Source organism: Cetorhinus maximus, chromosome 8 (genome assembly GCF_964194155.1).
Source record: "Cetorhinus maximus chromosome 8, sCetMax3.hap1.1, whole genome shotgun sequence".
In the NCBI taxonomy this organism is placed as follows: Eukaryota; Metazoa; Chordata; class Chondrichthyes; order Lamniformes; family Cetorhinidae; genus Cetorhinus; species Cetorhinus maximus.
The window spans coordinates 27,218,148-27,232,145 of NC_135886.1; the positions used below are offsets into that span (position 1 = coordinate 27,218,148).

The 13,998-nt window shown below is 40.6% G+C and overlaps 1 protein-coding gene across 2 annotated transcripts in view; it reads left to right on the forward strand.

Moving 5' to 3' along the window:
* Positions 1-1,014: 1,014 nt before the first annotated feature.
* LOC144683527 (TBC1 domain family member 22B-like) overlaps positions 1,015-13,998 on the forward strand; it is a 370,874-nt gene continuing 357,890 nt past the window's right edge. Inside the window, exons 1-2 of one of the 2 annotated variants that reach the window (XM_078546604.1) lie at positions 1,015-1,278; positions 10,696-10,752. In XM_078546604.1, the coding sequence (XP_078402730.1) occupies positions 1,223-1,278; positions 10,696-10,752 (113 nt within the window). In that variant the 5' untranslated portion in view covers positions 1,015-1,222. The remainder of the gene's footprint in view (positions 1,279-10,695; positions 10,753-13,998) is intronic. The other variant, XM_078546605.1, reaches the window with a different exon arrangement.

The window sequence follows — 13,998 nt, forward strand, 5'->3', positions numbered from 1 at the left end:
CATTTAAAGAAAACTACAGCGATTGTGTCTAAAAATGTGATTATTTCGAACTTCTGGGAACTATGAGGCATAACACTTTCCATGTCAATTTATCATTCAGTTCCCTGCACAGATTGGGTTCCGTTGTAATCGCCCATCAAGATGCAAGTTGGGCAATTTAGGAGTATTTGACTATTAATATACTGATCTAATAAATTGACTTGAATTTTGTCAGCAACAACTTTAATTTATGTAGCACTTATAACTAGTAAAATTTCTAATTTCTTAGGAATTTTATTTTTACTCAAAATGCTGCAAACTTTATCTTCGTGCCCATCCTTCAGCCATAACATTCTCAAAGTTAACACACATATACACCCACTTAAAATATATTTAATATTGCACAGATGATATTGCACCAATGTTCCTTCACAGAAACACAAAATAAAAGCAAAATGCTTGCAGATGTTGGAAATCCGAAATAAAAACAGAAAATGCTGGAAATACTCAGCAGGTCAGGGTAGAAGTTATGGAGGTAGAAACAGAGTTTACATTTTGGGTGGATAGCCTTCATCAGAACCATTTATTCCCTTGAAAGGAAAATATCAAAATTGGTGTCCACTCAGGGATTTGTCCAACATTAAAAAGCTTCAAAAAAATAGATTGAGTTTTCAAGATCCCATTCAATTTAAATTAATTGGAAAGTTTGAATTATTTGGCTCAAATTGTATATTAACTTGGCTATGTTGGCAGCATTGAACAAGACTGTACACGCCAGTGTCACTGTGTAGATTAGGAAGAAAAGCAAATAGGGCAATGATCTGTCAACATTGATAGTTGAGAACAATCTAATCTCTCCATCTTGTATTTAAATGTAATTCAGTGTTGTTGTGATAGAGCTGCTACTAGGATCGATGGCTCCTCTGTGGACACCAGCCTGAATCAGCCTGTCAATCAACCGACGGCGTCGCCAAGGAGACGTTCCACCTTTTAATATCGCGGCTCTCGATTGGTCAGCCGGATGCGGGGGGTCCGCCCCGGCCAATCAGAAGGCAGCGTCGGTTAGGACGCCAACATGGCGGCTTACAGTACAGTTTTTAGAATTTATTTCAGATTTTAACCTTTCCGGCGGGGACGCGCCTCTCCGTTTTACTGTTGTTGTTTTTAAAATTCAGTCACTGCTTTGGGGTCGAAGTGATTGAAAAGCGGCCAGCCGGTGGGCACTGTCAGGGAAGGGGAGGTGATGGCGAGCGATGGCAGGAGGCAGTTCTGGAAGCGGAACACCAAGGTTCCGGGAAGGTTCGTGCAAGCGCTCACTGAGTCCGGGACAGCCTCAACTCGCCGCTGATCCTTTCCTGCACCTTTCTCGCCTTGCTGATTTTCTTGCTGCGTGCTATTTGCTTCTTTGCGATTGCAGGGTTGTCATTTCCCCTCTTTCCCTCCCCCCCCCCACCCCTTACCACCAGTTTTTGATTTTTATTTCTGCACCAATACTGAGCTTAGCTAAGGGAGGAAGAGGCAGAGAGCATCTGGTTGTGGAACTCCCACGGAAATATTTTGTCAACTTCTCAGTCCCACAGCTCATGTCATTGCTCGTTTTGCTAATGCACCTTTTCAATACCATTCAAACTGCACAGTGATGGTAATTGTGATCTTGGTGCAAGTATTCTTGGCAGAAAATGTAGTTGTGTGACTTGACCGGCCAGCTCCCTTTGCTTATCCTTAACCATACTGTTGGTTTTCACCTTGAATTTGATTGAAATCGGGGTGTATTTACGTCAGCGTGTAACTTTTGAAATGGCTGGTTCAATGTTAAAGATGTCAAAAATGATAAATAATGTATGCACCTTTTCCGTGGAAAAGGCAATCACACTTGGCCAAAAATCAAAAGCACACACGACATAGGCCATCTCCATATTAGCCAGTTGGCCAAATACTATTTTCCTGCTTGCCAACCATCCCCTTTCAGATTCCTCTTTTTCAATGAAATAGCTAAATCCTTGTTAAAAGTATCTAAGCATTCTGCATCAAAATGGCATATGTCAGAGAATTTCATATTCTAACCACCCTCAAAATGTTTTCTACTGTCTTTAATTATCAAGATAATCTAAATTAGTCATTTTACCAATTAGTAGAAAGCTCATTGCTGAATATCTGTATATTAATTGTATTGTGTCAGGATTGAGTTTCACCAAGCATAACAACAACATGATCTTATTACTTGTCATGATGCACATATAGAATGTGTGTGATCTTACTGTCAGTAACCTGTGATGACCTGTGTCATTTGTGTTCATTCTCCAATAAGTTATTTATAATTGGAAGACTGGCCATAATTACATTTTCTTTAATTTTTTATTTAATTTTTCAGCAAAGCTGTTCTATGAGCCATGTCTATAGCTGTTGCTAATATGTTGTACAATTTAATGTTTGGTTTTTAATGCATTTTTAAGCAGTTTAAAATCTGCAGTAACACAATGCACAGCTGATGGGAATTTATCTAATTTTGCAAAACATGTCAAATTTCTTCAATTCTCAAAAACCTGGTAGTGTACTTTCAAGCAATTGAAACATTCTTCAGTAATCTGACCTGTCAACTTCTGTGATTTATCATCATCAACTTTGTGGAAGTAAGAAATTTACAGATTAGTGAAATGGAAGGAAAGCCAGTTTAATAAACTTAAAAAATGAAAGAGAATTTCTTGATGCTTATTTATGATATTGATTGTATTAGCACTGTGGGTTGTTTTCAGAATATACTTTGATTATAGGGTGAACTTACACCGTAGATAAGAGATCCTAGATCACGCAAAGCTCTCCTGCATTCTGAAGTTCCAACTGCAAATGGATAATATCTGCTGTTGGAACTTCCAAATCCAGGAATGTCCACCTGCATGCTTATGTCCACAGGGTTCTGATCCTGACTGTTAAATGTTTTGATAGTACAGTCAGGCATTTTATGCTTTGATACATTTAAATAATCTCCAGGTAAGTTAACACAGCAAGTACAATTTTGTAAGCCTGGTTTTGGCATTGCAGTGAAAATATATTCCATTGAGGAATCTAACTGCAAAGATGCTAAAGTTGCAGTACAACTACACCAATAAATTGATTAAATTATTTTCTTTTCCCAGTTTTATTTTTGCTGTAATTTTATTATGATAGCAAGGTCACCAAGAAGATGTTTTCTCTATTACACTAATTAGATCATTAGTGTTGAAAATTTGGGTGGCTTTTGAGACATCTGGCAAATGAATTGGCAGCATGATTTTTGTGACTCCAAATGTTCCCTAATTTAGCTCTAATTAGAAGCATTTTGTCATAAAGAAATTTATCTTTCAAGTTAACAAGAACTCTTATACAGTCCAATAGCTCTGTGTGATGTGCTAGTTACGTTGTGATAAGGTGACAATTGTAGAGTTATGTTTTTTATTGCTAATATGACGCTGACAATATGTGAAATATTATGGGCCAAGCAGCACAATAATTCTGTCTGAAGCTTACACCTACCTGAAGCAGCAAAGCAGCTATAGACTTGTTCCTTAATCTTCATCCACCTAGGTATGCTTCTCAACTCTGCTTCAAGCAGACAAAGACAGAAGTTTCATTCAGCTTTACAGATGGTTTCTACCTTATTGCAGTAGAATTTATATTTTCTGTTTTCAGAGGCATGACAATATTGCCTCTTGACATGAATTTTTTTTCTTTATAATTATCATCACTAATTATTATCACCTCATTCACTTTGCAGTATTGATGCTGAGCCTAGTTGCATTTGCTATAAAATAAAGAGGGATTTATTTAGTAAACTTCTCACCAAACTTAATATACCCGCCCGGCGCATCATACACTAGTAGTACTGTGAAGGCAAATAATTGCATTTTTTTAAATTGCTTTGCGTCTAACCTTTATAAGATGACGCAAATGACTGGAAAATAGTATGCTTTCAACTTTAAGTCCCTTTGGAAAATAGTTTTGTCTGCACTTCCACAGTGCAAAGTATGTGTAGTCTGTTATTTCCTCCTGTACATGTTGAGTTTGATTGAAGCTTATAGTGGTATATGTACTAGTAAGCTGCTTAATCCTGGGGAAAATATGGGATTCAGTTGACGAAGCCTACTCTAAATCTTACTGCTATATAATTAAAGGCCTGAGAATAGGTTACTTGTCTTACATCCCTCAGCCGGAGAACTGTAAGTGAAGGGGACAATGTAAATGTAGAAAATGCAAGTCAGTATCTGAAGCTGTTCAGTAGAATCTGGTACAGTAAGCTTAGTACAAATGAACAACAATCTTGGATCCAATTTTACCTGCCCTGTTGGAGACGTGCTGTCATTAAACTTCAGTTATCTTTTGAGATTGAGCATATTGGGAACTAACTATGTACCTGTAAAACAAATTATTTCCAAGATTCCATTTGTTTAATTGGCAGCTGAGACTGCTTCCATGTAACAATGACTCATCACTCTTAAAGTCATGGTTGTGCCAACTTGATTTTACTTCTGCATGTTTGGATTTTAAGTAGCTTGTTACACGTCTTGCACTTTTCTTTAGATTAATTTGCCTTCATTTAAACTGAACATGCTGAGAACTGTACAGAATAAGGATATGTGAGCATTATTCTAATCACAATGAAGCAATCATTTTAATACAATGGCTCATAATACAAGTGATAAGAATCTGTGAGGTGTCTATTGCAAACATTTTGCAGAAATATTGTTAATCCATATTACTGACAGGAATAGGTCACTTGACATTTTTTTAAAAAAAGCTTAAAGCTGTACTTGGCATGCACATGTGCACACACGTACATCCACCCACCTACACATTCTTGATGGACCATTTTGGTGTTAAAACTGTGATCGGAATGGTACCAAGATCTGGAAAAATAATAAAACTGCTGTCTAGAAACGCATTTATTAACTATTTAGTAATATTTCCTAATTGACTTCTTGCTTATTAAGCTCCATTTTTGTTTTTTTTAATTCATTCATGGGATGTGGGCATTGCTGGCTTGGCCAGCATTTATTGCCCACCCCTAACTGCCCTTGAGAAGGTGGCTTCGACACCTTCTTGGATCGCTGAAGCCCATGTGGTGTAGATACACCCTCAGTGCTATTACAGAGGGCGTTCCAGGATTTTTATGCAGCAATAGTGAAGGAACGGCGATATCTTTCCAAGTCAGGATGGTGAGTGGCTTGGAGGGGAGCTTCCAGCTGGTGGTGACCCCATGTGTTTGCTGCCCTTTTCCTTCTAGATGGTAGCGGTTGTGGGTTTGGAAGGTGCTGTTTACAGGGCCTTGGTGAATTCCTGCAGTGCCTCTTGTAGATGGTACACACAGCTGCCACTGTGGGTCGGAGGGAGTGAATGTTTGTGGATGAGGTTCCAATCAAGCGTGCTGCTTTTGTCTTGGATGGTATGTGGAGTATTCCATCACACTCCTGATTTGTGCCTTGTAGATGGTGGACAGGCTTTGAGGAGTCAGGAGGTGAGTTACTCACCTCAGGATTCCTGGCTTCTGACCTGCTCTTGTAGCCACATTATTTATATTGCTAGTCCAGTTCAGTTTTTAGTCAATGGTAACCCGCAGGATGTTGATAGTGGGGGATTCAGCGAAGGTAATGCCATTGAATGTCAAGGGGTGATGGTTAAATTCTCTCTTGTTGGAGATGGTCATTGCCTGACACTTGTGTGGTGCAAATGTTACTTGCTACTTGTCAGCCCAAGCCTGGATTTTGTCCAGGTGTTGCTGCATTTGAACATGGACTGCTTCAGTATCTGAGGAGCTGCAAATGGTGCTGAACATTGTGCAATCATCAGCGAACATCCCCCACTTCTGACCTTATGATAGAAGGAAGGTCAGTGATGAAGCAGCTGAAGGTGATTGGGCCTAGGACAATACCCTGAGGAACTCCAGCAGTGATGTCCCAGAACTGAGATGATTGACCTCCAACAACCACAACCATCATACTTTGTGCTAGGTATGACTCAAACCAGCAGAGAGTTTTCCCCCTGATTCCCTTTGACTCCAGTTCTGCCACACTCGGTCAAATGCTGCCCTGATGGCAAGGGCAGTCACTCTCACCTCACTTCTGCAGTTCAGCTCTTATTTTGTCCATGTTTGAACCAAGGCTGTAATGAGGTCAGGAGCTGTGTGACCCTGGCAGAACCCAAACTGCGTGCGGTGAGCAGGTTATTGCTAAATGAGTGCTGCTTGATAGTACTGTTGATGACCCCTTCCATCACTTTACTAATGATTGAGATTAGACTGATGGGGTGGCAATTATCTGGGTTGCATTTGTCCTGCTTTTTGTGGACAGGACATACCTGGGCAATTTTCTACATGCTGGGTAGATGCCAGTGTTGTAGCTGTACTGGAACAGCTTGGTTAGGGGTGTGACAAGTTCTGGAGCACAAGCCTTCAGTACTATTGACGTAATATTGTCAGGGCCCATAGCTTTTGTAGCATCCAGTGCTTTCAGCTGTTTCTTGATGTCACGTGGAGTGAATTGAATTGGCTGAAGACTGGCATCTGTGATGCTGGGGAACTCCGGAGGAGTCTGAAATGGATCATCTACTCAGCATTTTTGGCTGAAGATTGTTGCAAATGCTTCAGCCTTATCTTTTGCACTGATGTGCAGGACTCCTCCATCATTGAGGATGGGGATGTTTGTGGAGCCGCCTCCTCCAGTGAGTTGTTTAATTGTCCACCACCATTCATGACAGGATGTGGCAGGACTGCAGGGCTTAGATCTGATCTATTGGTTGTGGAATTGCTTAGCTCTGTCTATTGCTTGCTGCTTATGTTGTTTGGCACACAAGTTGTCTTGTGTCAACCTAATGAAGCTACAACACCTCATTTTAAGGCTTGCTTGGTGCTGCTCCTGCCTTGCCCTTCTGCACTCTTCATTGTACCAGGGTTGATCCCCTGGCTTGGTGGTAATGGTAGAGTGGGAGTTTTACAGGCCATGAGATTAGATTGTGGTTGTATATAATTCTGCTGCTGATGGCACACAACACCTCATAGTTGGTCAGTATTGAGTTGCTAGATTTGTTTGAAATCTACCCTATTTAGCATGGTGGTAATACATACAACACGATGGAGGATATCCTCAATGTGAAGGTGGGACTTCGCCTCCACAAGGATTGTGCGGTGGTCACTCCTTCCGATTACTGCCATGGACAGATGCATCTGTGACAGGCAGCTGGTGAGGATGAGATCAAGTATATATTTTTTCCTCGTTGTTGGTTCCCTCACCATCTGCTGCAGACCCAGCCTAGCAGCTATGTCCTTTAAGATTCCGCCAGCTCGGTCAGTGGTGCTACTGAGCCACTCCTGGTGATGGACATTGAAGTCCCCCATCCAGAGTTAATTCTGTGCCCTAGCCACCCTCACTGCTTCCTGCAAGTGGTGTTCAACATGGAGGAGTACTGATTCATCAGCTGAGGGAGGGTGGTAGGTGGTAATCAGGAGGTTTCCTTGCTATGAGACTTCATGGGGCCCAGAGTTGATGTTTAAGAGTTAGCCACATTGCTCCCTCTCAGCTGTATACAACTGTGCCCCCACTTATGGTGGGTTCGACCTGCTGGTGGGACAGGAAATACCCAGGGATGATGGTCCAATCTGGAACATTGTAAGGTATAATTCCATGAGTATGACTGTGTCAGTCTGCTGCTTGACTAGTCTGTGGGCTAGCTCTCCCAATTTTGGCACAAGCCCCCAGATGTTAGTAAGGATGACTTTGCTGTGTGGATAGGGCTGAATGTGTCATTTCTGGTGCCTAGTTCGATGCCGGGTCCATCTGGTTTCATTCCTTTTTGACTTTTTTAGTCATAGACATTTATCTGACATTTCTGTTACAAAGTAGGAGGAGGAATTGTTAGTGACAGTTATTGTTTTAAATGCCCAAAGTGACATTAGCCCCGTGGAGCTGGTGTCCATAGAGGTCCTGGCTGTTGATGATGCTCATATGTCAAATGAAATAGTTTGCCTCAATAATTTTTCATTTTAATTTTGGTTTAATTGCAAAATTGTGGTGGACTGCTAAATGTTCTGTCTGCAGCCATCAGAACCAATGTGCAGCAGTTTTGGTTACAAAAAGGCAGTTAAATAAATTACTGCCGTTGAATATTTTGCAGTACTTTTATCGTTGACCTAATGAGGTTTTCCTCATTGCTGCTTGCCTTTAGCCATGGAGCAGGTTTAGAATATATACATTTTGTTTTGAAATTCCTGAAAAAAAAGCATTTTCACTGCTCCTAGAAATACATTGCAATGATATGATTGATTGTTTAAGCAGAACAATGCAGTAGGAATAGGAAGTTATGGATTGATAACGAAAGGATTTAAATCAAATCCTAACTTTTACTGTAGCTACTAATTGAGATGTTTACTGTTGATTGATCAGCCAGAAACCAGTATTCTCCGTTAGAAGTATTTTTGCAGCTACTGAAGTCCAGAGGAAGTCTCCTTTTTTTAAATAGCTGGCTGTATGTAAATTCCTTTTCAAGTTATTTTTCTCTAATTGGTTGTTTGACAAGCTGTATTCTTCTGATGGTAATCACCTTGCAGAAATATTGTGACTTTTTACAGAAACAAAGCAGATGTATTAAACTGCCCAATAATAAAGCCTGATGGCTAGTATTTTCTTCCAAAAGGGATAAAGGATTTCTATATTGTGTGTTGTACTTGTGGTTTTTATTCAATGTTGACATTTTATTTATATTGTTAGGTTTCCTTTTTTCTTTAGTTCCCATTTCGCAGTTAATATAGCCCTTCTAGGTATAGCTGTTTCTGTGGCTTGATTATGTGACATCACAGTAATGAACAGTTTACTATTGACTAATTTAATTACTAATTTTTTTGTGGTGACAGTATGTCAGTCTATTACCTGTTCCTTGTCCCAGATTTGGAACATTGTCAAACATGTGGAGAAAGTGGAATTACCTGGAAAAACTCAGCAGGAGTGTACCTGTCATGTAGTACCTGTCATGTGGAGAAAGTGACTAGTTGATCAGATTTGTCATTCAATTCTCACTGGTTGTGTTACTTGATATTGACAAATAACAGTGACTCAATGTTGAACTAATTGTTTGTGGCAGACTTGAATTAGGTGTAATTGTCTTGATGGCTGCACTGTGAATTGGTGATCTCAGATTGAGGAGTTAGTTGCGGTTTGTCAGCCAAGGAAGAAATGTTCTTGCCCATTTTACAAGTAGCTGACATTTTTCCCAGCTGAAAAATCAGAATGATCAACCACAGGTAAATACCAGTGATTGATATGCGCTTTGATAGGTATGTGACACTCCGTTTAGAGTTATAGCTTCAATGAATTGTAACAATATGCAAACTAGGGATTGGCATCAGTGGCTTGAGAATTTCCTTGATGTTTCTTGATCTTGACCCTTGACTCAACAAGTGGAAAGCATGGGTTCTTTGAGGTGGGGATTTGAGGTGGCCATTTACATTGACTTACTAACGTACCTGTCAATGCCTTTTTCAAAATCATAAATTTCTTTGCAATTCACTATCTGAAAATCCTGATATTCTATGGAATCCAGCATTATTTTATGTTAACAGTCTAATATTCTGTGAGCTCCAGCACTGTTATACATTATCATGTTGTGATACTTGAACACACTGTCATGCTGTGATAATTGAAAGAAATATCTCTTGTCATTGGTAGAATTCCTGTGTCAAAAAAATGTATTGGCTATAGAGGATTCCAAGTGGTATTTTAGTTTTGTGATTCTTTTGACGAGAGCATTCCCTTTTTCTGTCACATGTTTGGAAGTCATTCCTAGCCATTCGGTATCCTTAATGATTTTTCTTGAAGTTGCATAATTTGTTATTTAAATCATGAAAGTTAAAGCGGACTTGTGTAAAGAGTTGGTAATTTTAATAGTGCCCAGTGCCAGAACTGAAGTGCATTTGAAGGGAGAATGCATTCAGCTCAATTCATCTCACTCTGGGCTGTGTTCTTCAGAGCTGTAATTTACAAATATATTGAGTTTATCATTTCTCTCCATTGTGATTGATTGTTGCCGTTTAATTGGAACTGGAGCCTGTACTCTATTGTATTCTGAAGCAAGCATCACTGAAATGAAAAAACAGTACTATTTCTGCTGTCTCTTCACAAGTTGTGTTGAAATAGTCATTTGGTAGTACAGAACTTGAGTGTAGCTGATAAAAGACATTTTGTTGAAGCTTTTCATCCTGCGCTCATTAGGACAATCGCAAGAATACCCATGTCAGGGGAAGCAACAACTTTATACTGTCTGAGAAGAGAGTGCTGACTGGTTGGCAAGTGGACTCTGGTAGAGGCGTTCCCACGGAGATAACTGTTGCATTCTCCATGGCAATGCCTCTACCAATCAGAGTCCACTTGCCAACCAGTCAGCATTCTATTCTCATGCAGTATATAGTTGTTGCTTCCCCTGACATTCGTATTCTTGCAATTGTCCTGATAAGTGTATGACGAAAAGCTTCAACAAAATGTCTTTTTTCAGCAATACTGAAGTTGTGTTGACTTGTATTGCTTTTCTTCATTTGGAAAGATCTTGTGTGTAAGTATCACTAAATACTATACACCCATTTCATGAATGGTATCAACTGGATTTTTTCCTCTCAGATCTGCAATATGAAGTGTAAATGATGCTTTTTAAATTCATTTTTTACGCTTATATGGCATGTCTTTCTCTCTTTTTTTCCTTTAGCATACAACAAGTTTATGGAGCACAACATCCCCCATTTGATCCCCGGCTACATAAAAAGTAGGTTTACAGTATAATTCATTGTTCTCTTGTGGTTTCATAAACCTGTTTTCACTTTGAATGACCTTCATCCTGTTAATGTGACCATAACTTTGCCAAGTGATAGAAGAATTGATTTATAGTAAATATGCATTGGACCTAGGATTTTGCTTTATTGTATAATAATTAAAGAATACAGCAAGGATAACCTAATTGATTTGTTCTAAGCTCAAACCAGTGGGTCAGAAGCTCAACTGTAATTAATTGGTGTTTCTTATTGTGAGGCCTTCTTTGAGAAGGCAGACCAAATATTATTGATTAACAATTAAAAAGGTAGTAATTCAGCACTAGCACTTCTCTAGTACAAGATGGCATGATGATTACTAGTTTTGCAGTTATATGCAGTTTTTGTTGAAAAAAAAACTACAAGTGTGTTCAAGAGTTTCGGTGCCATTTTAAGCAAAATTGGAAATTTAAGGTTGGTACTAGGTTCCTGTTCGGAGAACATATACATTTGGATTAGCAGTTGGTACCAGAAATGTGCATTGGATGGCAGATTTAAATGCTAGAGTTTAACTTAGTAAATCCTTCTCTTTGTTGTATCCTTATTTAGAGCTGTTGATGGATGCTGAAGTGTATTGTAGAAATTAAAAATTACAGTGAATGAAATGTTGCCCTGCTTCCCCTCACTCGCCCCCTAGCCAGAATGCTAAACTGGCAACATGACGTGATCTTTCTACTGCATCTATCTGGGCTGTAGTGTATATAGCCAGAATACATGAAAGTGTCACTGTAGGGGTATTTTTGACTCTGCCCTGGGTTACTTGCTTTTCTGTGCAAGACCTACTTCTTTCAGCTTGCTTTTTTGAGATTTTTTTTTTAATGTACAGTGAAGATTTGTCGATTTTTGAGACGTTTATGCATGCAACCAATGTATGGGCTTTGAATGACATTTTCTATAATTGTCACTTTGGTGTCATTTCTTTTGAATGTGCAATTTTACCTGAAAATCATGACTGGTATACACACTGTTATAAAGGACTGCGTTCTCCTGACCCCATGGTGACAGGCTTGGAGAATGAGGGGCACGGGGGCGGAATAGCAGGGAGCCACATCAGGATGGCTGCTCAACATACTTGCCACTGGGGAACTTTCCCAGGGCGGATTGGGAAGCAGGGTTGGCTGCTAGCTCTGTGGAGGCGGTAGCCAATTTGCATTGCTAAGACCCCAATTAGGGGCATTTTTCCAGCCATTCTGCTATTTTGCTTTTGGCACAGTTGTCCCCCACCCCACCCCACCCGACCCAACCCGACCCGACCCGACCCAACCCGCCACTCAATGTGGAGACACCCCTCTCAGTAGAGGTGGCCTCCATGCAGAAGACTGGGGACCATTGGAGCTAGAGGCTCCAGGCTGCTAAGACGGGGTTGGATTTATAAAAGGCCGTCATTGCAGCTGATAGCAATCCAGCAGACGAGTTACTCCTCCAAACCTGCCTGTGGACCCCCCCCCGCCGCCTCGCCTAGCCTACATGTGGAGCCACCCCTCTCAATAGAGGTGGCCTCCATGCAGAAGACTGGGGACCATTGGAGCTAGAGGCTCCAGGCTGCTAAGACAGGGTTGCATTTATATAAGGCCGCAGTTGCAACTGATGCAATCCAGCAGAGGGGTTACTCTTCCAACCTGCTAGATGCACCAGTCTAGCTCCTGGTTTCTAATCCCTGAGATGCAGCCCAGTGAGCCTGCAGTTCATGACCTGCCTCAGCAGCATGCACCTCTCCTGGTGGGGCTGCCAAGGCTTTAGAGCTTTTCGCTTCCTGGTTCGGCAGCATCAAAAGCCCTCCTGCCAATGGCAAGCTCAGAGATCACCTCTAGGAAGATTGGTTTGCTGATGATGTTCCTGGCATGTGATCCTGATGTTGGGATCCTGAAGGCCATGACAAAATTTGTTGGACAGATTTTTGATCCACAAGGGAGCCGAGGGTTATGGGGGGGGCAGGCAAGAAAATTGAGTTAAGGCCAAGATCTTATTGAATGGTGAAGCAGGCTAGAGGGGCAGAATGGCCCTGTTCCTATTTCTTTTGTTGTTATGTTCTTAAAATCCAGCCCATAATGTTGAGAATTGTCATTTTGGCATTTTGTGATGAAGCTTTATTATTGTGCAAGTTAAACCTTGGTATGTGTAAGTGAAAATGCTTGTCTTGTTTTTAATTAAGATAAAAATAATAAATTCAGCACCACTGAACTTTAGAGTGCTCATTAACCACAGCAAGTATTTGCATTGGTCAAATGCAGTGGAAGATAATTTGGAGGAAAAGAAAATAGATGGTAATTTTTTTGGAAACTGGAAGGGTTGAAGACATTTTTAATCGGGTTGCAGCTCGATAGAGGGGGGATTAAGATAAATATTGCTCTTGACCTTTTTGATTCTCTGTGGGAAGTGTCTTCATTATTTTTATTGGCCCAATGGAGTGTCAGTGATTAAATCAGTGATTTGGGAACTGACTAGCATAATAATGTCCACACCTGGCTTCAAACCCAACCTAATCTGATGAATGAAGAGGTTCCCTTGAAAGAAGTTGGCTAATCTCAACCTGAGTTTTTAATAGATTCACCTCCACAGCAGAAGCTGCCCATAATTGAGCATTCATTGATACTAAATTGGCAACATTTAGAGAGGGGATAAGGATGTTATCTGTAGATGGGAGAAAGTCATCCAGATAAAGTAGAGTAATTTTCTGAAGTTGGAGATGAAGCATACAGATAATGCAGCATAGAAAGCTGCTTTATATTACAACAATGCCAGTGAATGAAGTGAAGCTATGAGGTTGGAAAAGTGGAGAAATAAATTAGCTGGTTTCCTGAAACACCATTGGATGAAACAGGTGACACTGGGGTCCACTTGCTTTTTGGCCATGGACAACTTGGGAACTTGAGGAACGTCATTGACCAGAAAGTGACTTGCAGCAATTAGGGGAGATGGTGGCATCGTGGTCATGTCACAGAGCTAGTGATCCAGAGGCCCAGGCTTATGCTCTGGGGATACACGTTCAAATTTAAATATAAGCTAGTCTAAGTAATCATGACCATGAAATTATCATCAATTGTCGTTAAGACCCACATGGTTCACTAATGTCCTTTAGGGATGGAAATCTGCCATCCTTACCCGGCCTGGCCTACATGTCACTCTAAATCTGTAGCAATGTGGTTGACTCCTAACTGCCTCTGAAATGGCCCGAGCAAGCCACTCGGTTCAAGGGGCAATTA